The 23,401-nt window shown below is 48.5% G+C and overlaps 1 protein-coding gene across 1 annotated transcript in view; it reads left to right on the top strand.

Annotated features, from left to right (window-relative positions):
• The window catches only part of GPCPD1 (glycerophosphocholine phosphodiesterase 1), a 941,421-nt gene that overhangs the window by 376,034 nt on the left and 541,986 nt on the right, over positions 1–23,401 (top strand). Inside the window, exon 10 of the mRNA XM_086927681.1 lies at positions 2,775–2,907. Coding sequence (XP_086783807.1) covers positions 2,775–2,907 — 133 coding nt within the window. The remainder of the gene's footprint in view (positions 1–2,774; positions 2,908–23,401) is intronic.

Here is a 23,401-nt window from a genome sequence, read left to right as displayed (position 1 = left end):
ATCTTTCAGCCCTGATGAAAGCCTCCTTGCCTTTTGGCAATTAAAAAGGCTGCTACATGTCGACTAAAAAAGAGAATGGTGGGATACTAACTTCTGTTTCACATAGGTGTAGGTAGTCTGGTCTCAAAAACAAACAAACCGAAATGCAAAAAAATATACACTTTTTTCCCCTAAGACAATAGTATTTCCAATAACCTAGTTACCTCCACTCCCTAGCACAAAATGTTAAGTGCTCCCATTCGAGTGGTTAAGCACCTGTGGACAGAACCAATGTCTGGATGTAGAGCCCAATGAGGAATCATGCCACTAATTGTGGGTGAGGTGTGCTGTGTTCAACTATTCATAATTGTGATCTAAACATATACTCATGACCAGCTACGCTGTGAGGCTGTAGAAGCTTCGCTTTACTGTAATTTGATCTTCCTCTGTCCACCATAGGTTTCATGGCGTCATGTAAGGCGTTTTTACAGCGTACAGGACCAATGGATCAATAGTGGGTGAAGATCCATCCTCAAAGGATTTCACCTGACTCACTAAATGATGGGTTGCCTTCAGAAGTATCATCGCTAGACACTTGCCTGAGAGAATTTAGACATCTACACCCCAGATATGCTGGGGGCAGATATTGCTGACCTACTTGAGCTTCCCGCCAACTTGCCTTATCTCTGGGTTTCAGTTGGGTTCACAGCACTTGTCGGGCTAAATCTTGCGCCCCAGTGTGAGAAGAACCATATGGGAAAAGAAAGACCAAGAGACTTCATTACAACAATCAAACGGATTGTGGGTTTCCTCCAATGCACAAATTCTGCCTGAGGTACCAGTTCCCATAGGGCAGGTGATCGACCTACACCCCTGAACTAAATTCCTCGGTTAAAACTCGAACTAAACTGACAAAAGTCTGACCCTTTCAAACTAATTAAAATCGACACTGATGCCAAATACCTTCAAGAGACAAAGAGTAGAGCATCAAGGCTCATCTTTGAGTGGATTGGAGTATCAGATCTTATGTCGGTATTTCCCAAGGTTATTTGGGTTTATTGTGAATTGTTATACATTTCAACCAGTTGTAACATTTTAAGAATTCATCATCCTGTCCTCCAGTCCTGACGTATTTCTATTAGCATACATAATTCCAAATCAGCGTTGCTGATGTATGCTGTACCTGAATGCGGCAAAATCATTGTTTTGTGGTATAGTGAAGAAAGGCTATTGAATTTGCTAACCAACGACTTTAATTTGAGAAGTATATTTTCAGAAAAACACATAACCAGAGCTAAGCATCCAAGGTCATGAACGGGCTAAATGGTTTTTATTGGCTGTATGGCAATTGATTATTTGAACTGGCCACTCTGCTAAAAGCATAAGAGCTAATGACTGCATATTCGTCTTGTATTTGTATTTTGTATTTGTGGGTATTTATTAAGCGCAGCCTATCGCTCCGGATGGAGCATCTTGGCGCTAATCTTCTTGGTAATCACTGGAAATGATGGAGGTAGAAGTTGTAAAATATATTTTTTTCATGGGGTCAAAAGGTAAATTGTCACACTCTGATGTTTGACAGTACTGCAATTCGTTTATGTTGTTGTATAGTATGGAGAAATATCAGAGAGGTTTCTCGCTTCTGTTGCCCCAATAAAATAAAAATATACCTAGCCTCCTAGGTTTGAAATATTGTGAAATGTCAGTGCCTTTCTGTTTTGCACCCTTGAAGTCTAAAACCTTTATTGTGAATTAAACAGCTTAGATTTACAATAGGATCTAATGTTGGATCATAGTCTTAAAACTCTAGCATATAAACCCCTAAAAATCTGTTAAAAAAAATATTAAAGTGGCAGATGAGACTCGATGCATTTCTGCAAATAAAAATTAACCACCCCCTGTTTATTAAGACAATAAGAAACTAAAACTAGAGACTAGTGGAAAAGGGAAATAAGGGATGCCATTCATTGATATTGCAATAAATATATTGCCAGTCTCGGTTGCACAAGTGGGACTTTACCATTTATGCAGAAACAAGACATAAGCTTGAAGTCCGTTCCTTGCAGATTAAAGTAAAGTGCAGCTCTTGGCAATGATTTCTGTACTAGTAGAGAAAGAAAATGGCCACTGAGACACTTTGAATGGTATACATATTTTGTAATTTGAAGAAAAATGTTGGAAATGTTTGACTGAACCTTTTTAAAATGAGAATGATTTAACAAGAACATATTACATTTACTGGTAGTATATGTTTATGCAATTCAATAATATCCTTTGAAAGATTTGTTATGGGTCGGGGTGGTACCAGAGCTCAAAGCTTTATCTGCAGGCTATGGGATAAACGAGCCACCTTAAAGGTTGCCCAGTCGGAACAGGCGGCGAGGTAACCAATGACGGTGATGCACAGAGCACAGGAACCACCTGTCCAGTCAGTGACATTTCTTAGTATAGGTATTTGTAGTTTATTAATGGCCATAAGGAGATCATACCCAGTTCTAACACATTTCTTGTAAATGCTGTATATTTTCAGTTTTTATTCTGCTGTTTGTCGTTACAGTGCTTTAGTGGTGGAAATCGTTTTAATTCTTTATATATTTCTTTTGCAAAAATGTTATGCTACTAAAGCTTGCTAGAAATCAAAACAAGCCATCCAGTCCTTAGTCACATTAATTGGAAATCGATAAGGTACTTAATATATACTTCAGCTAACCAGCCTATGTTAAGTGCAAAGGAAACTAATTCAGGATGCCAAAATACAATATTGTGGCACTAAACCAATTTATTTCCATTTATAGTTGACTTCATTGTTATCAAACCAATAAAGAACTATAGTTGTGATATGAGCTGTTCATTTTCAAAATACTGGAAGCCAAGAACGCCTTTAGACGTTGGACATAGAGGTGCAGGAAACTCCACCACAACCACACAGTAAGTTATTACTCAAACATTGATATACTGTGCATGAACTAGTGAACAATAGTTTAATGTGATTTGCAGTTCTGAAGTGCACTGTAACCGTATGTTCTTGAATAACAAATTTGTATTGAATTTTCACTGGATTAGCGTGCACGTTTGGGGTATTCTGTGTGTTCAGTAGTTAACAGACCTCCACCATATGTTTTAGACTGAACTATGTGCTTTCTAGTTGATAAAGGTTCGGACCAAAACAATTCTAAACTCCTGGTGCTTAATTTCGTTGATGCCAATGTCACTGAGATTCCGACAGAAAACTAATGTTTCTACTAGGTTGCAAGCAGAATTCATCCTTTGGGTAAGAACAGTGAAGATCAAAAAGCTGACGTACAACAATGTTCAAATCCGCCCAGGCAACCACAGGCGTGCGTGCCCTCATTTCATTCCGACATTACTGAATTATGAAAGCTCAGTGAGCACACTTGCTTATTTAATTAACTGTATAATTCATATACTGTCAGCTAGTGCCATGTGGCGGAAAGAGATGCCACTAATTACAATGGATTAATCTCCGGGCCTGGGAAGCCCATAGGGCTGAGCAAGCCGGAGTCTGACATTCACTGTTTTGCTGTCACCTGGAAAAGTAGTAAGGGAAATCCTGCTTCCTTTTCAATATGCAATGCTGAAAGCCATATGGTGGGGGTATATTTACGCTGATGTAATTCACACCCTAACAATGTTTACCCAAGTTGCACAGGACCTGCTAACTAAAAACTCCTGAGAATAGGTGTTTTGAACCATGTAGCGAGACCACACTGCTACTTTGGTTACCAAATCCAAATTCCATTTTATAAGTTCTAAGGATCACATTCCAATAATCCTTCTAAATAACTTGAACGTTTACATTTATTCTTGTATTGTGTGTGTATGACAATGGTTGTAATAGTATTATAAGTGACATCTCTGTTGATATCTGGTTGTGGTACTGTACGTTACACATTGATATAATAACAATATTCAAACCTAGATATAGTTTCCACTAGAAAGAGCTTTACAGCAGGTGAGTACGTGTTTGTCTGCCACATCCTGCCCTACCTACACTGTTGGAGGCTTTTTAAAGTCTGAAAAAGAGACGGAGTCAGAAGGCAAAATGACATATGGAAAATAGCCAGCATTTAGTCGTTCTCCTATGTGTGGGGCAGATGTTGGATCCAAGGTGCTTACCAGTCTTCTATGGTGAATAGTCCCCGTGCTAGGGTCATATTTTACCATGTGTAGGTTAATGCTCCTTTACCATGTCCTGTACTGCATCTGGCAAGAGGGGAGAGCATCTTGAGCAATTTTCTCTGTTTTCTGTGTATAGTACCAGGCGTTTGCACTGTGATTACTGTCAGTAATCACAGCCCATCAGCAACCTAAAGTTAAAATATCTTCTCCTGTCTGCCTGACTGGCTAATCCAAACCTAGCTGTAATGGCTTGATGCTACATTTACAGAATGATCTTGACACCCTCCTCCTGAGCCTTTCCATAAAACTGTAAACAATTATTGTGTAAGTCTACTCTGCATCCCCAAGTCATGGCGGTAGAGTTCAATAACAAATATGCACCATATTAATCTTTCAAAGAAGACCGTGCATTTCTTTATGCCTCCGTGAGATCGTGAACATTGATTCTTGTTGAATCCTTCTTCCATATCTTTTGGTGGGATCCAGTAATTGTCTCCACAGTGTCCCTGTAAAGGCCCAGCACATTGTTATTTCCAACATTACAATCCGGCTATTGTTAGATATGTTGGAATGTAGGAATATTGTGGCTTGTCAAGAACCACCATCACAATATACTGAATTTGAAAACTTTTTCCAATCATGAACTTCTCTCTTTTGCTACAGTGGGATATTCCATGGTTTGTATTTGTTCATTCTGCACTTTTCTTCATCTTATATGTCCTTTATTTGTTTCTCATAGCTGTAAAAATGCGAAGGCAGGCACTGAAGTGCCTGTTAAGAACTGCAGTTAAACCCAAAACGCTACCAGTGAATCTAGAAAATGATTAGTATTTGACATTTTTCTGAAGTCTGTCCTTTAGCTACTAAGCTCTAAGCAATATGTTGACTATGTCCCAACAATGAGTAGGTGTCGGTGTTCCTATGATGTAGCCTTCTTTTTTTTAATAGTGGTAACATTATTATTTGCATTTTCTTTCGAGCAATACCATTCTCATGTTCACTTACAGCTAGGAGTACTTTTCTGATGACCATGGTAGGCATACACATCAGATTTTGGACATCCTCTGCCTGTTCAAAAGTAAGCAAGGATTTTGCACCCCTAAGGTTCCTAAATTGTTGGGCTAGTTCTTGAATAACTATCAAGTTAAAGTACTGTAGACTATTTTCCAACTGATTCTTGTTAAATTGCATTTTCTTTCTTCCTTAATGTGGTTAATTCTTCAAGTCCTTATCTGAAAGACACGTTAGGGATAGATTCCTTACCTTAGAATATCCCCAGTCGCCAGACTGGATCTGGAAAGTTTTGCTTAGCAGTACCCCTGCGCGTCAGTAGGTGGCGTCCTACGACTCCGCGTCCGTCACTGGCATTGTAAGCACCGAGATGATGTCACGGAGACTACTTAGGCGCCACCCATGCGCGCTGACGCCAGCAAGTGCAGATCCTGATTGAGCAAGTACCGTAGTTACTTTTTGACTACTTTGAGACTTTTGTCTCCCCCCTTTTTTTCTCCTGGTGCACGTAGGGATGCCTGGCTTTAAGTCCTGTGGGGCCTGCCGCCGTAATATGTCGGTGGCAGACCCCCACAATGTTTGCCTCTACTGCCTGGAGACTGACCACGACTCCCGGGACTGTCGTGCCATGGCCCCGAAATTGCTGGAGGTCCGGCATTCGTCCCACCGCCGCTCCGGATCTAAGGGCCATTCCTGGGACTGCTCGCGGGACAGGAGCCGTCGCTCCTCGGGCTACAAGTCTTCACCTTCGGATTCTGGTAACCGGAGCCATAAAAAGAAGTCGAAGAAGCGTGTTCACTCTGCGACGTCCCCCCGTCGCTCCTCGGAGGTGGACGAGGGGGACAAGTGCTCCGCCCCTGCGGCTCCTCTGGAGTCTGGGAGTCCCACGGTCTACCCGCGTCCTTCGGCGACTCCCGAACAGGTGCAAGAGTTTCTTGCTGCCATGGACCGCCTTTTTAGGCCTCGGGCTCCCGCCGACATGCCTTCGGGCTCCTTGTCCAGATCTTGTCGGCCCGGCGGTTCCTCCAGTGGATCCAGCCCCGGGGCCACAGGATTCTACGCTGTTGGCTCCGGCGCCAGGAGGTGAGGCGTTGCTGGCTCCGGCCCCTGCACCGCCCTCGGCGATGCATTGGGTGCCATTCCTTCCACCCTTGCCTCGGTTCCAGGACCATTTTGTTCCAACCTGGGATCCGCATTGGGAGGCGTCATTCCCGACGCAGTTTGTCCCTGCTCCGGCCCTGCTGCCACGACCAGCCCCTCAGGTGCCGGAGGCGGAGGAGGACTGGGAAGGATCCGAGGACCCCCTTGCCCGGCAGTGTGACTCAGAGCAGGATTAGGTGGACGACCTGGAGGATGCCGGTGACCTCGAAGTCTCTTATGACCCGGTGTTTGCCTCTCCCCCACCCACGATTGAGGGAGGGTGCTTCCTACACGACAGTGCTCCGTCGGGCTGCTGAGGCCCTCAACCTTGACCTCTCCACAGTGGCCCTCAAAACCAACCTCCTCACTGAGGTGCTCCAAACAGTGTCTACTTCGGCGGAGCCGTTGCTTTCCTTTAATGACACCCTTACCGACTTCCTCTTGGGGACTTGGTCGCAGCCAGCCACGGGGTCTCCAGTGGATAAAAACATTGCCAGACGCCACCGCCTGGCGACCCTGCCTTTCTGACCACCCATCCCACGCCTGAGAGTCTGGTTATCCAGGCCTCAACATCGCTGAGTGCCTTTCCCACGGCTCTGCCGGATAAGGACTCCAAGAAATTAGATTAGTTTGGTAAGCGGTTGTTCTCTTCGGCCAACTTGGGGCTGCAGTCGTTAAACACTGCTTGCTTGTTGGGCCACTACTCTTGTGCAGTGTGGGATACCGTTGCTCAGGTGTTGCCTCCGTGTTCTGAGGAAGTCCAGGCTGTCCTTTCTCAGGCGACTGCTGAAGGAAAGGATGCGGCTAAGTTCGCCATTCGGTGTGGTTTGGACACCACTGACTCGTTGGGTAGGGCGATGTCTACAATGGTGGCGTTGCGACGCCACGCCTGGGTACGTTTGACTGGGTTTTCCCCTGATGTCTAGGGCTCGCTCATGGATATGCCCTTCAACGGCACCCGTTTGTTTGGCGATAAGGCCGACAGTGCTTTGGAGCGTTTTAAGGACTCGCGGGACATGGCCAAGTCCTTAGGTCTAGTTTTCGTTCCTTTCGTGGCCAGGGCAGAGGCACCCAGGCATGTTCCTCCAACACGCCTGTGCAGCGCGGCCGTGGCTTCCGCAGGGGCGGGTCGAGAAATCTGCGCGCAGGTCAGTCCACCTCAACCTCCGCTGCTCCTGCCTCCGAATCTTCCTAGTCCGTGCTTTTGGAGCACTCCACACCGGTGGGTGGCAGGATCCGCCACCACCTCCCCCACTGGCGCAATATCACATCGGACAAATGGGTGCTGCAAATAATCCGAAACGGTTATTCTCTCCCCTTTCATTCCTCCCCTCTGGCCATGCCACCTCAGTGCCACCGCATGTTGGGAGATCATTTGCTTCTTCTCCAACTGGAAATTACGGCCTTCTTGGCCAAGGGGGCCATCAAGTGCCTTCCCGGGCAGGAAGTAGGGAGTGGTTGTTATTCCCACTACTTACTTGTCTCCAAGAAGGACAAGGGGGGTCTGCGCCCCATCTTGGACCTCCGGGACGTCAATCACTTCCTCCGGAAGGAGAAATTCAAAATGCTGACTCTGGCTCAGGTCCTGGCTGCCCTCGACCTTGGAGACTGGATGGTAGCGTTGGACTTGCAGGACGCTTTTTTTCACATCCCCGTCCTGCCGGCCCACCGGCGTTACTTGCGGTTCACAGTAGGCCAGGAGCATTTTCAGTTTGCCGTGCTCCCCTTCGGCCTTACCAGCGTCCCTCGGGTGTTCACGAAAGTGATGGCGGTAGTCGCAGCTCACCTGCGTAGGTCAGGGGTGTCAGTCTTAGCCTACCTCGAAGACTGGTTGTTGTTGGCAGGCTCGCCCCAAAAAGTTGTCAGCCACCTTCAGACTACTGCCGACTTCCTGCATCTGCACCTGAGTCCTTCTCAGAAGCTCCCCTTCATCGGAGCGGTTCTGGATTCTACGCTGTTTAGGGTTTATCCTCCCGAGCAGCGAGTCCGGGATATTCAGACTATGATTCTGATCTTTTGGCCTCTTTCCCGGGTTTGGCAGGTTGACCCTCCGGCTTCTGGGCCTGATGGCCTCCTGCATCCTGCTTGTGACACATGCCAGATGGCATATGCGGGTGCTGCAGTGGGACCTGAAGTTTCAGTGGGCGCAACATCAGGGAAACCTGTCCGATCATGTCCAGATCTCGGAGGACATGGCCCAACAATTGTAGTGGTGGCTCACGAATCGAGATTGGGTCAGGGGCATATCTCTCTCCCTTCCCCAACCGGAGCACACAGTGGTGACTGATGCGTCCCTCCTGAGTTGGGAGAGGCCGAGATCAGAGGCCTCTGGTCTCCGGTGGAGTCCCGGCTCCATATCAACCTTTTGGAGCTTCCGGCGACTCGGCTTGCACTGAAAGCATTCCTTCCCTTTGTCTGGGGAAGTGTGGTGCAGGTGTTCACGAACAACACCACCGCCATGTTGTATTGCAATAAACAGTGCGGGTGGGGTCCTGGACCCTACGTTGGGAGGCTCTGCGCCTCTGGACATGGCTAGAACATCAAGGCATTACCTTGGTGGTTCAACACCTGGCAGGTTCTCTGAACGCCAGGGCGGACAAACTCAGCCGCTGGTGCTTGATGGATCACGAATGGCGTCTGAACTCGGATGTAGCGCAAGGTCTCTTTCAGCAGTGGGGAAAGTCTTGGTTAGATCTATTCGCCACTGAAGAGAATGCGCAATGTCATCAGTTCTGCACGTTGGAATTTCCAAGGCGGCACTCTCTCCGCGACGCCTTTCATTGCGAGTGGAGTTGTGGTTTGTTATATGCCTTTCCACCTATACCACTTCTGCCCAGATTACTGAAGATCAGGCGTTACCGGGCCCAAATCATCCTTGTGGCTCCACACTGGGCATGAAGATACCGGTATTACCAGCTACTCAGCATGGCGGTAGATCCCCCACTCCGTCTGTCTCCTCGGGAGGATCTTCTGTTGCAGCAGCAGGGTACGGTCCTTCACCCGAACCTGTCCAGCCTCCACCTCCATGCATGGAGATTGAGCGCCAACAGTTGACAGCTTTCGACCTTCCTCCCGAAGTCTGTGATGTTATTTTGGCAGCCCGGCGTCCCTCCACTAAAACGGTATATGCCTTCAGGTGGAACAAATTTGTGGAATGGTGCACGGCAAAAGCTGTGGATCCAGTTTCTGGCCCTCTTTCCGAAGTTCTTCTGTTCCTCCTTTCCTTGGCCCAGCAGGATTCTGCTCTGGGCACTATCAAAGGTTATCTTTCGGCCATCTCTGCCTTTCTACGGCTTCCAGATCAGCCTTCTCTTTTTAGGTTCCCGGTTGTTAACCGTTTCCTCAAAGGCATTACACATACGTTTCCACCCGTGCCTTTCATAATGCCTCAGTGGGACTTGAATCTTTTCTTGGCTTTTCTGATGTGCGCTCCCTTTGAGCCCCTTCATAACTGTCCCTTACGTAGTCTCACTCTCAAGACGGCTTTCCTGATAGCTATCACCTCTGCCAGAAGGGTGAGTGAGCTCCAGGCTCTCTCTTCCAAACCTCCTTTCCTCTCTGTTCATCCAGACAAGGTGGTTCTGAGGACCCGCCCTTCTTTCTTGCCAAAGGTTGTCACGCCCTTCCACATCAGGCAGACCATCACTTTGCCTACCTTCTTTCCGTCTCCGCATTCCACTAGGGAGGAGGAGTGGCTCCACTGTGTGGACCCAAAACAGGCACTCTCTTTCTATCTGCAGCGCACACAACAGTTCCGGGTGGATGACTAGCTCTTTGTTGGGTACGTGGGCGCCAAAAAAGGTTGGGCTGTGCACAAGCGGACCTTCTCCCGGTGGGTGGTTCTGTGCATCAAAGCGTGTTACTCCTTGGCTAGGAAGGAGCCTCCTTTGAGGCTGCGTGCCCATTCCACCAAGGCAACGGCAGCCACTACTGCCTTGGGATGTGGCGTTCCCTTGCAGGATGTTTGTCAGGCAGCTACCTGGGCCTCGCTGCACACGTTTACCAAGCACTACTGCCTTGACAGTCAGGTCCAGAGAGACAGCTTCTTTGGCCGTTCTGTGCTCCGTGACTTTCTGGTGTAATCTTGTTTGCAGACCCACCACCGGGGTTGGTATTGCTGGGGTATCTATTCTAAAATAAGGAATCTATCATTAACGTGTCTCTTTAAGATGCACAAGTTACTACTTGTGTAACGATATATCTGTAAGAGGCATTAGTTAGTGATAGATTCCTTACCGCCCCGCCCATCCTCCCCTTTCTGCGACCTGATTACTAGGGTTAAGGACATCCCTTTCAGGGCCCTAGTTTTCTGCACCATTGGTCAATATCGTGCATGGCTCTGCGTTCCTGGCGTGGAAAGTAGTGTACAGAACTGACGTCAGTGCGCATGGGTGGCGCCTAAGTAGTCTCTGTGACGTCATCTCGGCACTTACAACGCCAGTGATGGAAGCGGAGCTGCAGGGGGCCACCTACTGACGCGCAGGGGTACTGCTAAGCAAAACTTTCCGGATCGAGTCTGATGCCTGGGGATATTCTAAGGTAAGGAATCGATCACCAACTAATGTCGCTTACAAATATCTCGTTACACAAGTAGTAACTTGTGCTTCACGTTGATACCTTTAACCCCTTCGATGCTCATGACGAGCTCAGCTCGTCATGAGGCACAGTGGAGCTGTGCTTATGACGAGCTGAGCTCGTCATGAACAATGGTTGTCATAAAATGACAGCACAGGAGAGGAAAAGCCACAGCAGTCAAGGTGTTAAAATCTCTTTTTTAGCAGACTAGGACAGCCAGAAGACTTCAGTCCTAATTTGTTGTTTCTTCTCTGAGTGGAACTCATCCTGGATGAAGTAGGAACATTATTTTGGTTGTTAGCAAAAACATGCTTTTGGAATTGTTGACCTCAAAGTGCATTGCCCATGGGCGACATGAAGCATATTCAGTCTGTGAGTTTTAGGTTCTTTCTATTTCTGTGCGAGTCAGGTTACGCTAAATGCTCTTCTGTTTTTTATTCTTTAACACTTTTTCAAATGTCCATATCACTCACTATCTTCTTGTAGAGGCCCCAGGGTTCTAGAGTGGACCTAGCTGCGCCTTTATTAATTCAGATGTAGGATATAATTTGATGCTTTACACTTTTCCAACTAAAAAGGTTCTACATCTCCATAATTTAAGGGAATTTGGGGGAAACTATACTGGACAGAAAAGCATCAATGTTCCCAATTCGCAACCACGTTTATTTTTTATCACCTGGAGCTCTGTCTGGGGGGCTCAGAGCCACTCCACCACAAAAATGGCTGCCTTTACATTACTTAAACCTATTACCTATTCAATATTTGAATGTGCAGCACATTTCCAGAGCAAGGAAGTGTGTCCGAAGGATAAAGGCTATACACGTTACAGTGGCGGGAATCATGCAATTCTCATTATTCAGTAAACATTTCTTTTTCATTAGGGAGTAACTGATAGTTATAAATACCAAATATTTCTGCATACTTGTACCTAACATCTTTACAAAATAACCTTTAAACAGGTGCCTGTCTGAAGGCACATTTCCGTTTTGTTTTCTTTGCTGTTTAATCCAGTTAGATTTAGAATGTTCTTAAGATAACAACTGGTCTGCATAGCCCTTTCTTTTAACAGTAAATATCGTAAATGAGGCGAGGTAGACAGCATCCTCTTTAAAGAGAGATTTTGTTGATTGATTGTGGTTTTTAGGTCTCGGCTAGTGTAAGCCTGCGCACATGCTCAGTCGAGCTGATGAGATCTTATGTTTAGAGGGTATATTTCACTAGTGAGGTTAAGCCCTGCCCCTCTTTTCCATTGGCTGGCCTCACCGTTCATGCTAAATGGTGGCCAGTCATTCGAAAAGAGGTGTTAGTGACATACTTCTTTCTCTTTTAGCCCCGTCCTTTTCAGACTGGGTTCATTCTGCTGTAAAAGATTTGTTATCTTTATGGGGCCTGCCTCCTTAAGATTAGCAACCTTTTACAGCAGAAGGAAGTCTGGGGAAGAGAAAAGTCTACGTCAGACAACCGCTTCGGTTCAGTGACTGGACTGCTAGAAGCTATTTGTTGTTGATGGTGTACATTTATAATGCCCTTACTGCCCCTAGTGAGGAGCGCTCTATTGACGGGCAGAATGCATAAGGTTCACAACGAGGCCAGACTCCAGGTAAGAAACAGATTACTTGACTATTTGAACACAAGTACTCTGGTTTCCATCCCCAACCCGATTAATTTGAGTGTTTTGAGATTATAATGTATACTGTAAGCAGGGTAATTTGCGCGAGGAGAAAAGTAGAATTGCAAAATATTATTTCATGCGGGACATGTGCGGTCACGCATAAATAAATGAACATATTCCGCAAGCCTTGTTAAAGCTTTTTAGAAACTAGGAGGCATGGATTAGCCACGCCGCAACCAGTCCTCACTACGGCTAGACGAGTTGATCCGCTTGGGGAGGGTTGAAGGGTGGAACGATTAAGGCTTACGTCAGCACCCACCATCCCTCATGCTCCGCCCGTCTCTGTGTTGAGAGTGAGTGATGAGCGGAGAAGGCCACGGGACTGCCCCGGGAAAGGTAGAGGGTTAAGAGTCGCATTGGTCCAGTGCCACCATGTCCGGGCCTCTGGCAGAGCCGAGACGCGTAGCCGGGCCAAAGATGATGTTAAAGTGATGGCGGCCATCTGGAAGGTGCGCAAATGGTAAGATTGTAGGGAAGGAGCCGGTGGCTGCCAGCTTTCCCCAGCCTGTGGGTAGTGTCTAGGCTGCCTTTTTACAGTCAGCGCGGCCGCCTTTTTCCTGTGACTTAGAGCAGCTGTGGCCAATTATGGCACTATTTATCTCTGATGGAGTGTTCTTGTAGCCAGTGGCAGTTTCGGTGGTATCTGACGAAGCATGTGTGCTTCGTTGCCTTACCGTATCCTCCCAATGGGCGTAGTCATTCATAGCAGCTGCCATATTAAAGTCAGTCAATACCTCTTGATTCTGAACTTAGAAGTAAGAAGAGTTATGAAGGCATATTAGTTTGCCTGACAAGGTTATGGCTGTTGAAAGAATATGGTCCGTATTTTACACGACACAACTCTGGACGTGCAATTGGAACAAATGCCCAGCTAATTTTTATTTTCTTCAACGTTCTCTTTTTGAGGGGGTAGCTTTAAACAGCATGAACTCGACCCAAAGGTATTGGGGTGCTTTACATGAGCACCAGTTACGTTACACAAGGACACATTCATTTTTAGGACTCTCTAGTACTCTCTGCTCACTATGTACTACTCACTCTCTACTACTCAATCTGCAAAAACAGCCCAACCTTACTCCAATCCTTTACTCTTTGCCTAAAAGCACTAGTGATCAAAATGCCATAGGTCTCATCTTTATTACACATAAAGCAATTCTGTTTGTAATCAGGTGGCTTTTTAGCTTCAGCTGTTCGAGGCATGTGGGCTGCTGAATTCATATCTGTGCATAGATCGCCGCCTAGGGTTGGGTCCGGATGATTGCACATTGTTGTCCTGGAAGAGTCTTAGAAGTATCACGAGATAGGTGGCTCCTTCCCTGGACTACAGTGCACATGGGCATCAACTCCATCCTCAGATTGTTTTTTTCCGCCATTGGGTTCGGATGCATATTTGTTAACTCAAGTTCGTGTTTTTTCCGCCATTGAGTTCGGATGCATATTTGTTAACTCAAGTTCGGAATCGATAGTTTCTTTTTGGCCAAAAGGCCTCTAGTTATCGTCGGTATTGTCTTGCGATCGGTGCGCAGTTCTGTTCCAGCTCAGTTCCCAAGCCGGACATCCAGAGGAGCCGCGTGGCTTTTCGGCACTGAAGGACCGGTCGACGCCAGAGGCCTTATCGACGAGCCATCATGAAACGGAGCCCGTTCAAGAGATGTCCCGTGTGCAACTCAAAATGTCCTCACATCAAAGTCTACCCAGTGTGCAACAAGTGCCTGTCGCCGGATCACGATGAAGCCAGCTATATGGCTTGTTTTCGTTTCCGCTCCAAGAAGACGATTCGACTTCGACGCGCAGCGCGCAAGGAGGCCCAGCAGATAGCACCTGACCCGGTGAACATTTTCGATGCCGAGGAAGATGAGGAAGTCTAGCAGGAAGTTCGAGAGAACCTGTCTGATCCTGCATCGGAGATAGACTCCAGCTACGACGCTGATATTGAAATGGTCGATAATGAAGACGTCGTCGACGAGGTAGGAGACGACGATGGGGCCTTTGGGGCCGTGGCAGATGGCTCTAGCGAGGAGCTAGGCCCAACCGTTGATACGGGGGCCGAGACCAAGACACTTCATAAGGCTCAGGTCGAGGGATCGCCACATGGCCTTACCCAAGATCTTACACTTGGTTCTACAGCCTCGCCTCAAGGCCCGGCTTCGGACACTTCTAAGGAGTCACAGGTTGACCGATCAAAACCAAAAGTGAAAGCATCGGTGTCTACGCAACCGAAAGCACTGGAGGCGAAATCGAAAACAAAAGTGCGTATTGCTTTGGTCGGCTCGAAGTCCTCTGAACTATCGGACCCAACTAAGCATAAAGGTGTTATCGGCCCGGTGAGGTCGCTAAAGGCTGTCGAGCCGAAGACTGGGACACCGAAAAAACTGGTCAAGGACGTCGACACAAAAAAATCGTCGCCGAAGGCCGTCGACACAAAGGACTCGGAGCTCAGAAGGTTCTCGATCCTCCGCGTCGACCAGACAAAGCGAAGAGTGGTACGAACCTCAAGTCCACGCCTGGCGGTGGCTCCAAGGATCCCGTCGACTCGATGCAGCCGTCCGCCTCCTTTTCGAAGCAGGTGTCGGAATCGCTGAAACGAATTAAGGAGAAGGCTTCAACGGTCGGACCGAAGGATACTCCACCAACTAAGCCTGCCAGTAAACCTCAAAAATCTTCGGCGCCCATCCAGTTCACGCTGCTGCCGAAAGTGGTACCTAAGGCCTTCGCCCCTAAGACGGCCGTCGAAGTGGCCAAGAAGGTGTCCACGGGGCCGAAGCCCACAACTGCGGTTTGGTCACAAAGCATCGACAACCTCCGCTTGAAGAGCAGTTTGAACAATTCATCGACGCAGACACGGGTAGAATTTCAATTTACAAACGAAAGATCGCCCCGGAACAGCCTATGGAGTCATACAAAATTCCATTAAAAAAGAAGGATTCGGCTACGTCACCCAGTCTTGTCGAACCTATATCACCACATGGACAGGACACTGCTCCTATCTCGCCCACTTAATCAGATGTGGAGACAGGGGAAGGTGACTATGAAGAGTACAGTTATCCTATAGACACTGATCCTGAAGATCACAATGAACCCTGGGCAGACACTGCTGACCCAGGAGATCCACACACTGCCCCAGACCGTCATGTGTATGCTGTAAAAACCTCGCCTACTGAAGACTCGGCGGCGTTTAATGCACTTATTGAAAGGGCAGCCAAAAATCATGATGTCTAGCTCCATGCTGACCCTATTGAAGTGGATTTTTAGTTTGACACCTTTTCCACCTCAGAAATAACTGTCAAGACTCTGCCAATGCTAAAAGGTGTCTTAAAACATGCTGGAGACCTTTTTAAAGAGACCACAAGGGCCAGGGTGATAAACCCCAGAATTGAGAAAATACAAACCGGCGCCTGGGGACCCTACCTACATCAGGGGACAGTTGCCGTTGAACTTTCTGGTTGTCTCCAATGCCCGGAAGAGGGCAAACTTGCAGACAACGGGTGATGCTCCTCCCCCTGACAAAGAATCTAAAGTGCTAGAAGCATCAGGGAAAAGGGTGGCAGCTCAAGCTGCCAATATCTGGCGCATTTCCAACACTCAGGCACTCTTAGCCAGATATGACAGGGTTACAACACTTGCCAGATGAATATAAGGAGGCAGCGGAGATGCTCATACAGAAAGGCAAGCTTATATCAAATGCATCTATCAAGTGTGCACTGGACGCAGCAGACACCGCGGCCAGAGCCATTAACACAAGTGTGATGTTACGGCGACATGCCTGGCTGAGAATCTCCGGTTTCAGGCCAGAGATACAAACCACCATACTAAATCAGCCTGTAAACCCTGATCACTTATTTGGACCAGAGGTGGACACCACCTTGGAAAAGATCAATAAAGACACAGACTGTAAAGTCTATGGGGGCTCTCCAGTCGCAGCAGTTCAGGGGTGGTTCTTTTCGTCGCTCAAACAATAGAGGAGTTTCCAGAGGCTAGCTGTCCCGGCAAACACAGTACTGTAAAGGTGGCGCGCAAACCACCTACACCAAACAAGGTGGAGGTGGCTATCGTGGAAACAGCGCCAAGGGCAGAGGTCGTGGAAACAGCTCCCGATCCTCCGCCACTAACAAACAGTGACGCCTTATCACTGCCCCCGACCATACAACACCGGTCGGGGGGAGACTACAGCGGTTCCTGCCAGTCTGGAAATCCATCACTACAGACAGGTGGGTCAGGAAGCTTATCCAGTACGGTTATTGTCTGGAGTTGAACATCCACTCCACCCAACATACCCCCAAGACACCGTCCTATGTCCACAGAGCATTTGCACTTATTGCAGCAGGAGGTAGTCCTTATGCTGCAAAAAGGAGCAATTGAGCTTGTTCCTGTGGAAGAAAGCGGTACAGGAGTGTACTCGCTGTACTTCTTGATCCCAAAAAAGGACGGGTCCCTCAGACCCATACTGGACCTCAGACCCCTAAACCAGTACATTCTATCAGAACACTTTCACATGCTAACATTGCAGCAAGTTCTACCGTTACTCAGTCAGGGAGATTTCCTCGCAATATTAGATCTGAAGGATGCATATTTTCATATTCCGCTACACCCGTCACACAGAAAATACCTCAGGTTCACCATTCAGAATCCGCATTATCAATTCAACGTCCTCCCTTTCGGAGTGACAACGGCACCCAGGGTGTTTACAAAGTGCCTGGCGACAGTGGCTGCACACCTTCGGAAACAAAACGTTCACTTCTACCCTTATCTGGATGACTGGCTTATCCAAGCAAAGTTGGCCGAGCAGTGTGCCGCCCACATGTCTCACACCATTCACCTTCTTCACGATCTGGGATTCTCACTCAATTATCCAAAGTTCCACCTTTAGCCCGCCCACGTACAGCAGTATCTGGGCGCGACAATAGATACTCTGGCAGCCAAAGCACAGCCAAATTCAGTGAGGATCAACAGCATTCAATCGCTGATATAAAAATTCAGACCGCAGCACTTGCTTCCAGCACGAGTGTTCATGCAGTTGATAGGCATGATGGCCTCCTGCATCTTCATAGTCCCGCACGCGAGACTACATATGCATCCGCTTCAGGAGTGCTTGGCACGCCAGTGGAATCAGGCTCACGGACAGTTGAAAGACCTAGTGTAGGTGACCAGTCGTGCATACAACTCTCTGCATTGGTGGAATCCACAAAACCTTTGCAGGGGTCGACCGTTCCAGGAGCCTGTGCCACAGATCATTCTGACAACTGACGCATCTTTCCAGGGATGGGGAGCTCATGTACTCAACTACACAGTGCAGGGACTATGGACAACGCAGCAAAAGAAGATGCACATCAACCTTCTAGAACTGATGGCTATCTTCATGGCGATGAAAGCGTTCAAAGTACATCTGTGCAACAAGGTCGTGTTGATCCAGGCCGACAACATGACGGCCATGTACTACATTCAGAAGCAGGGAGTTACACGCTCTCCACAGTTGTCTCATCTGGCTCAGAGCATGTGGAAGTGGGCCATTCAGAGGAACATCTTCCTCCTGGCGGAACACCTCCCGGGCAAGGACAATCAGATGGCAGACCTGCTCAGCAGGTACAGCCACCAAATGCACGAGTAGGAGATACATCCATCGGTACTCCACCCGTACTTCCAGCAGTGGGGTCATCCAGAGATGGACCTGTTCGCAACAAAGGAAAACGCCAAATGCCAAAGCTTTGCCGCCAGGTTTCCACACCCACAGTCGCAGGGCAATGCGATATGGATGAACTGGTCAGGCATATTTGCATACGCTTTTCCCCCCCAACACCTCTAATACCGCTGGTGGCACGCAAGCTAAAGCAACACTCGATGACACACATCCTGGTTGCTCCGACGTGGGCACGCCAACCATGGTACACCACGTTTCTAGAACTATCCGTGGTACAGCATCAAAGGCTGCACCTCTCACCCAGGCTTTTGACGCAGAGCCATGGCGACATTCAGCATCCAGATCCGCAACCGCTCAACCTGGCGATCTGGCTCCTGAGGTCTTAGAATTTGGCTACCTCAACTTGCCTCCCGACTGTATGGATATCATAAGAGAGGTAAGAAAGCCCACCACCAGAGCATGCTATGCGGCAAAATAGAAGCGGTTTGTCATTTATTGTGCAGACCACAACATCAACCCGCTAGACGCATCTACTCACAACATCATTTGTTATCTGTTACATCTATACAAATGCAATCTGGCCTATGCTTCCATTCGTATACATTTGTCCGCAATAGTAGCTTATCTGCAAAACAGACAGCACCTCTCACTTTTCAGAGAACCTGCCATCAAAGCTTTTCTGGAGGGACTCAAATAAGTTATTCCTCCACGACATCCACCAGCACCTGTATGGAACCTGAATGTGGTCCTCACCAGATTGATGGGTCCACCTTTTGAGCCTCTACACTCATGCGAGGTACAATTCTTGACATGGAAAGTGGCTTTCCTAATAGCAATCACATCACTGCGACAAGTTAGTGAACTTCAGACACTAACTATCCAGGAGCGGTTCATACAGATTCACTCCAACAGGGTGGTTCTCCGCACTAACCCTAAGTTTCTGCCTAAAGTGGTTTCACAGTTCCATATCAATCAGACTATAGAACTGCCAGTGTTTTTCCAAAACCCTGAGTCAGTGGCAGAGAGAATGCTCCACACACTAGACGTCAAAAGAGCTCTAATGTACTACATACATAGGACAAAAGATTTTAGGAAAACTAAACAACTGTTTGTTGCCTTTGCGCCACAACACAAAGGCAACCCCATTTACAAGGCAGGTATAGCCAGGTGGATCGTTAAGTGCATTCAGATTTGCTATCAAAAAGCCAAGCGCACAGTAACTGTTCCCCCAAGGGCCCACTCCACGCGAAAGTTGGGGGCCTCCATGGCTTTCCTTGGAAATATTCCTTTAGAAGACATATGTAGAGCAGCCACATGGTCTACCACTCACACATTTACAAAACACTACTGTGTAGATGTGCACTCCAAACAGCAGGCAGCTATAGGGTAGGCTGTTCTAAAAACACTTTTTCAAACTGCTGCAGCTGGCACAGGCAGCCGCCGCTAATGGAGGGACTGCTATATATTCTATGCACAGATATAAATTCAGCAGCCCACGTGCCTCGAGCTGAATATGCTACTTACCAGTATGCATCTGTTCTGGGCATGTAGGGCTGCTGACATTCATATCGCCCGCCCTCCTCCCCGGCGCCTGTAATGGCTGCAGCACTTAGAATTACTCTTAGCTGTTACACTCCATCTTTGCCACAATGGCAAAAAACAATCTGAGAATGGAGTCGATGCCCATGCGCACTGTAGTCCAGGGAAGGAGCCACCTATCTCGTGATACTTCGAAGACTCTTCCAGGACAACAATGTGCAATCATCCGGACCCAACACTAGGCGGCGATCTATGCACAGATATGAATGTCAGCAGCCCTACATGCCAAGAACAGATGCATACTGGTAGTAGCATATTCGTTATTAGTGTTTTTCAAACTTTCATGAACATAACCTGCATTTCTCATCCAGGGGATACTCCTCAATAGTCATAATCTATGAATAATCCCCGCCCATGTGCGGGATCCTGTAGCATACAGAATATATATATATATATATATATATATATATATATATATATATATATATATATATATCTTAATATCTCGAGATATATCGAGAGATATGGGTTTGGGGCTCACGCTGATGACGAGATGAACAAGATGAAGGCTGAGATGGACACTGTCAAGGCTGTGTGTCTAGAGAAACTCAAGGAGTTTAAGAAATGTTTGTCAGGGCGACAAACTTTCGTATCAACAGAGGGTTCAAACCCCTCAATGGTCCGCCCAGAACCAGCAAAGATCTGTTCCAACAAAGATGCACTGGGAGAGGTAGAGGCAATAACACAAAGCAACAGTCCACCTTCAAGCAGCCTCTCAAACATTGAGTCGTTGCTTCCTCCGCAACCGTTCACCACTCCGGTGGGAGGGAGTGTAGCTTGTCACCTGGAAGACCATAACAAGGGACAACTGGGTGCTGAGTATTGTGCAGCATGGTTGCTTGCTGAGGTTCAAGTCTCCTCCTCCGCAAGTGCCCCCGCAATTCAAGCACCTTCCTCAACTTCAAAGTCAGCTGTTGAAAGACGAAGGTTCGAGGCATGTTGGCTGCTGAATTCATATCTGTGCATAGATCGCCGCCTAGTGTTGGGTCCGGATGATTGCACATTGTTGTCCTGGAAGAGTCTTTGAAGTATCACGAGATAGGTGGCTCCTCCCCTGGACTACAGTGCGCATGGGCATCGCCTCCATCCCCAGATTGTTTTTTTCCGCCATTGGGTTCGGATGTGTTTCGGTTCCCTCTGTCGGAATCGATAGTTGTAAAACTTTTCTAACTCGAGACCAAAAGGTCTTTAGGCTGGGCGTCGGTATCGTTTCGTTCGGGTTTTTGTCTGTGCTCAGCTCCGAACTCTTGCTACCCCTCCGCGTGCTCTCGGCGCGGACGGGCCTACTCGACGCTCCAGACATGGAACGGACTCCGTTCAAAAGGTGCCCGGTGTGCACCTCCAAGTATTCACACCTCGATGTGCACCCTGTGTGCAACAAACAAATGTTTGTCACCGGACCATGATGAGGCCAGGTGCATGGCCTGCTCGAAGTTCCGGTGCAAGAAGACTCTGCAGATTCGTCGGGCCGCTAGACTCCAGGCCCAGCTATCGGCAACATTGACGCCCCCGCCGGACGACATCTTCGAAGAATCTGTTGAAGACGACGATGTCATGCGGGTTTCGGACTCTAGCCCCGCGTCTGAGGGGGATGCCTATGACGCGGGAGACGAGGACTTTGACGAAGCCGGCGACGAGGTAGAGGACGACGATGGGGCAATTGCCACCGTGGGGGACAGCTCGGAGGAAGAGCGTCCCCAGACTGACTCAGGGGTCAATCCCCTTCATGCGTCCCAGGTCGAGGGATCGCCTTCGGGCCTTACCCAAGACCTCGTTACTAGTCCTGCAGCCCCGCCTCCGGGCCCGGTCACGGACATTTCTAAGGCGCCACTCCCGTTAACAAAAACGAAAGTGAAGCCATTGGTATCCACTCCTCCGGTTTCGAAACCGAAAGTGAAAGCTGCACTGGTGCAAAAGGCTCTGGAGGCGTCGACTTCCAAAAAATTCAAGATGGCCGACCTGAAGAGCCGTGCCAAGATGGCCGACCCAAGGGCCTCGGGGCCGACGCCGAAGACGAAGTCGACCGACGCGGCCGCGTCGGCGCCGAAGATGGTCGAGGTCGATGACCCGAAGAAAGCTTCGAAGAAGCGTCAAGGCGATTCCACGGCTCCGCCCGTCGGGGACAAGGACCGTGAAGTGTCGGCTCCGAAGACGTTGCCTCTCGCCGACCCGACTCCCGACTCGGGGAGATCGCTCGAGCCGGTCAAGCCCTCCACGGCCTTGACGAAGAAGGTCGCGGAGTCCCTGCAATGGATTCGGAAGGACGCTGTGGTTCCCGAACCAGGGGATGTGGTGCCGAAGCACACAACAAAGCCCACAAAGGCGCAAACGCCTATCCGCTTAACCCTGCCGCCGAAGTCGACGCCGAAGGCTTTCGCTCCGAAGCATGGGGCAGGTGTGCCCTCGAAGCAGGTGTCGACGCCCAAAGCGGCACTGGTGGTGGCGAAGCCTCGGCTCCAGCCGGTTGCAGAGGAAGAGCGTCGAGAGGTCATCATCGACGCCAATACCGGAAAACTGTCTCTCCTCAAGAGGAAAATCACCACGGAGCCGGTGTTGGAACACTTTCGCATTCCTCTCAAAAATAAGAAGGGTTCTGCGGGTACTTCGGCCCCGATCGAGCCTGCCTCTCCACAAGCCTTAGAACATTCGCCAACGCGTTCCAACGCAGGGGATGGTGACGATGAGGAGGTCGAGTACAACTATCCGGCGTACTCGGATCCGGAGGAGGAACATGAGCCTTGGTCTGCCGGAGGCGACCCGGACGACCCCCAATCGGGTCAGGAACCGCAGCTCTTTGCTGCAAAGACCTCACCGACGGAGGACTCGGCAGCCTTCAACGCTTTGATTGAGCGAGCTGCAGCTAACCATGAGGTCGAGCTGCACTCAGATCCTGTGGATGTGGACTTTTTGTTTGACACTTTCTCAGTGGCTGAAAAGTCGGTCAAGACATTGCCAATGCTCAAGGGGGTGCTAAAGCACGCGACTGAGGTCTTCAAAGAGCCCACCCGGACGCGTGTCATCAATCCTCGCATTGACAAAAAATATAAGGCAGCGCCCTCGGATCCAACATACATGAAGGGGCACTTGCCACTGAACTCGTTGGTGGTGTCCAACGCACGCAAGAGGGCGAACTCGCAGTCCACTGGTGACGCTCCTCCCCCAGACAAAGATTCTAAAATATTTGAGGCCTCAGGGAAACGGATTGCTGCACAGGCAGCTAACATTTGGCGAATCTCAAACACGCAGGCCCTACTTGCACGCTACGATAGGGCTCATTATGACACCCTAGAAACACTGCTGCAACACTTGCCTGACCAGTACAAGGAGGCAGGGGAAATGTTAATTCAGGAAGGAAAGCTCATCACAAACGCTTCCATCAAATGTGCGCTGGACGTGGCTGACACAGCCTCCAGGGCAATCAACACTAGTGTGTTGCTGAGAAGACATGCATGGCTTAGGATATCAGGTTTCAAACCGGATATACAAACAACCATCCTGAACCAAACAGTTAATCCTGACCACCTGTTCGGCCCTGAGGTGGATGCGACACTGGAAAAAATGAAGAAAGACACAGACACTGCTAAGTCTATGGGGGCCCTCCAGTCTCAGCAGTTTCGGGGTGGTTCCTTTCGCCGCTCCAATACCAGAGG

The sequence above is a fragment of the Lissotriton vulgaris genome, chromosome 6, assembly GCF_964263255.1.
Source record: "Lissotriton vulgaris chromosome 6, aLisVul1.2, whole genome shotgun sequence".
In the NCBI taxonomy this organism is placed as follows: Eukaryota; Metazoa; Chordata; class Amphibia; order Caudata; family Salamandridae; genus Lissotriton; species Lissotriton vulgaris.
Note: the sequence above shows the minus strand (reverse complement) of the source record. Positions and strands in the feature narration are given on the sequence as shown.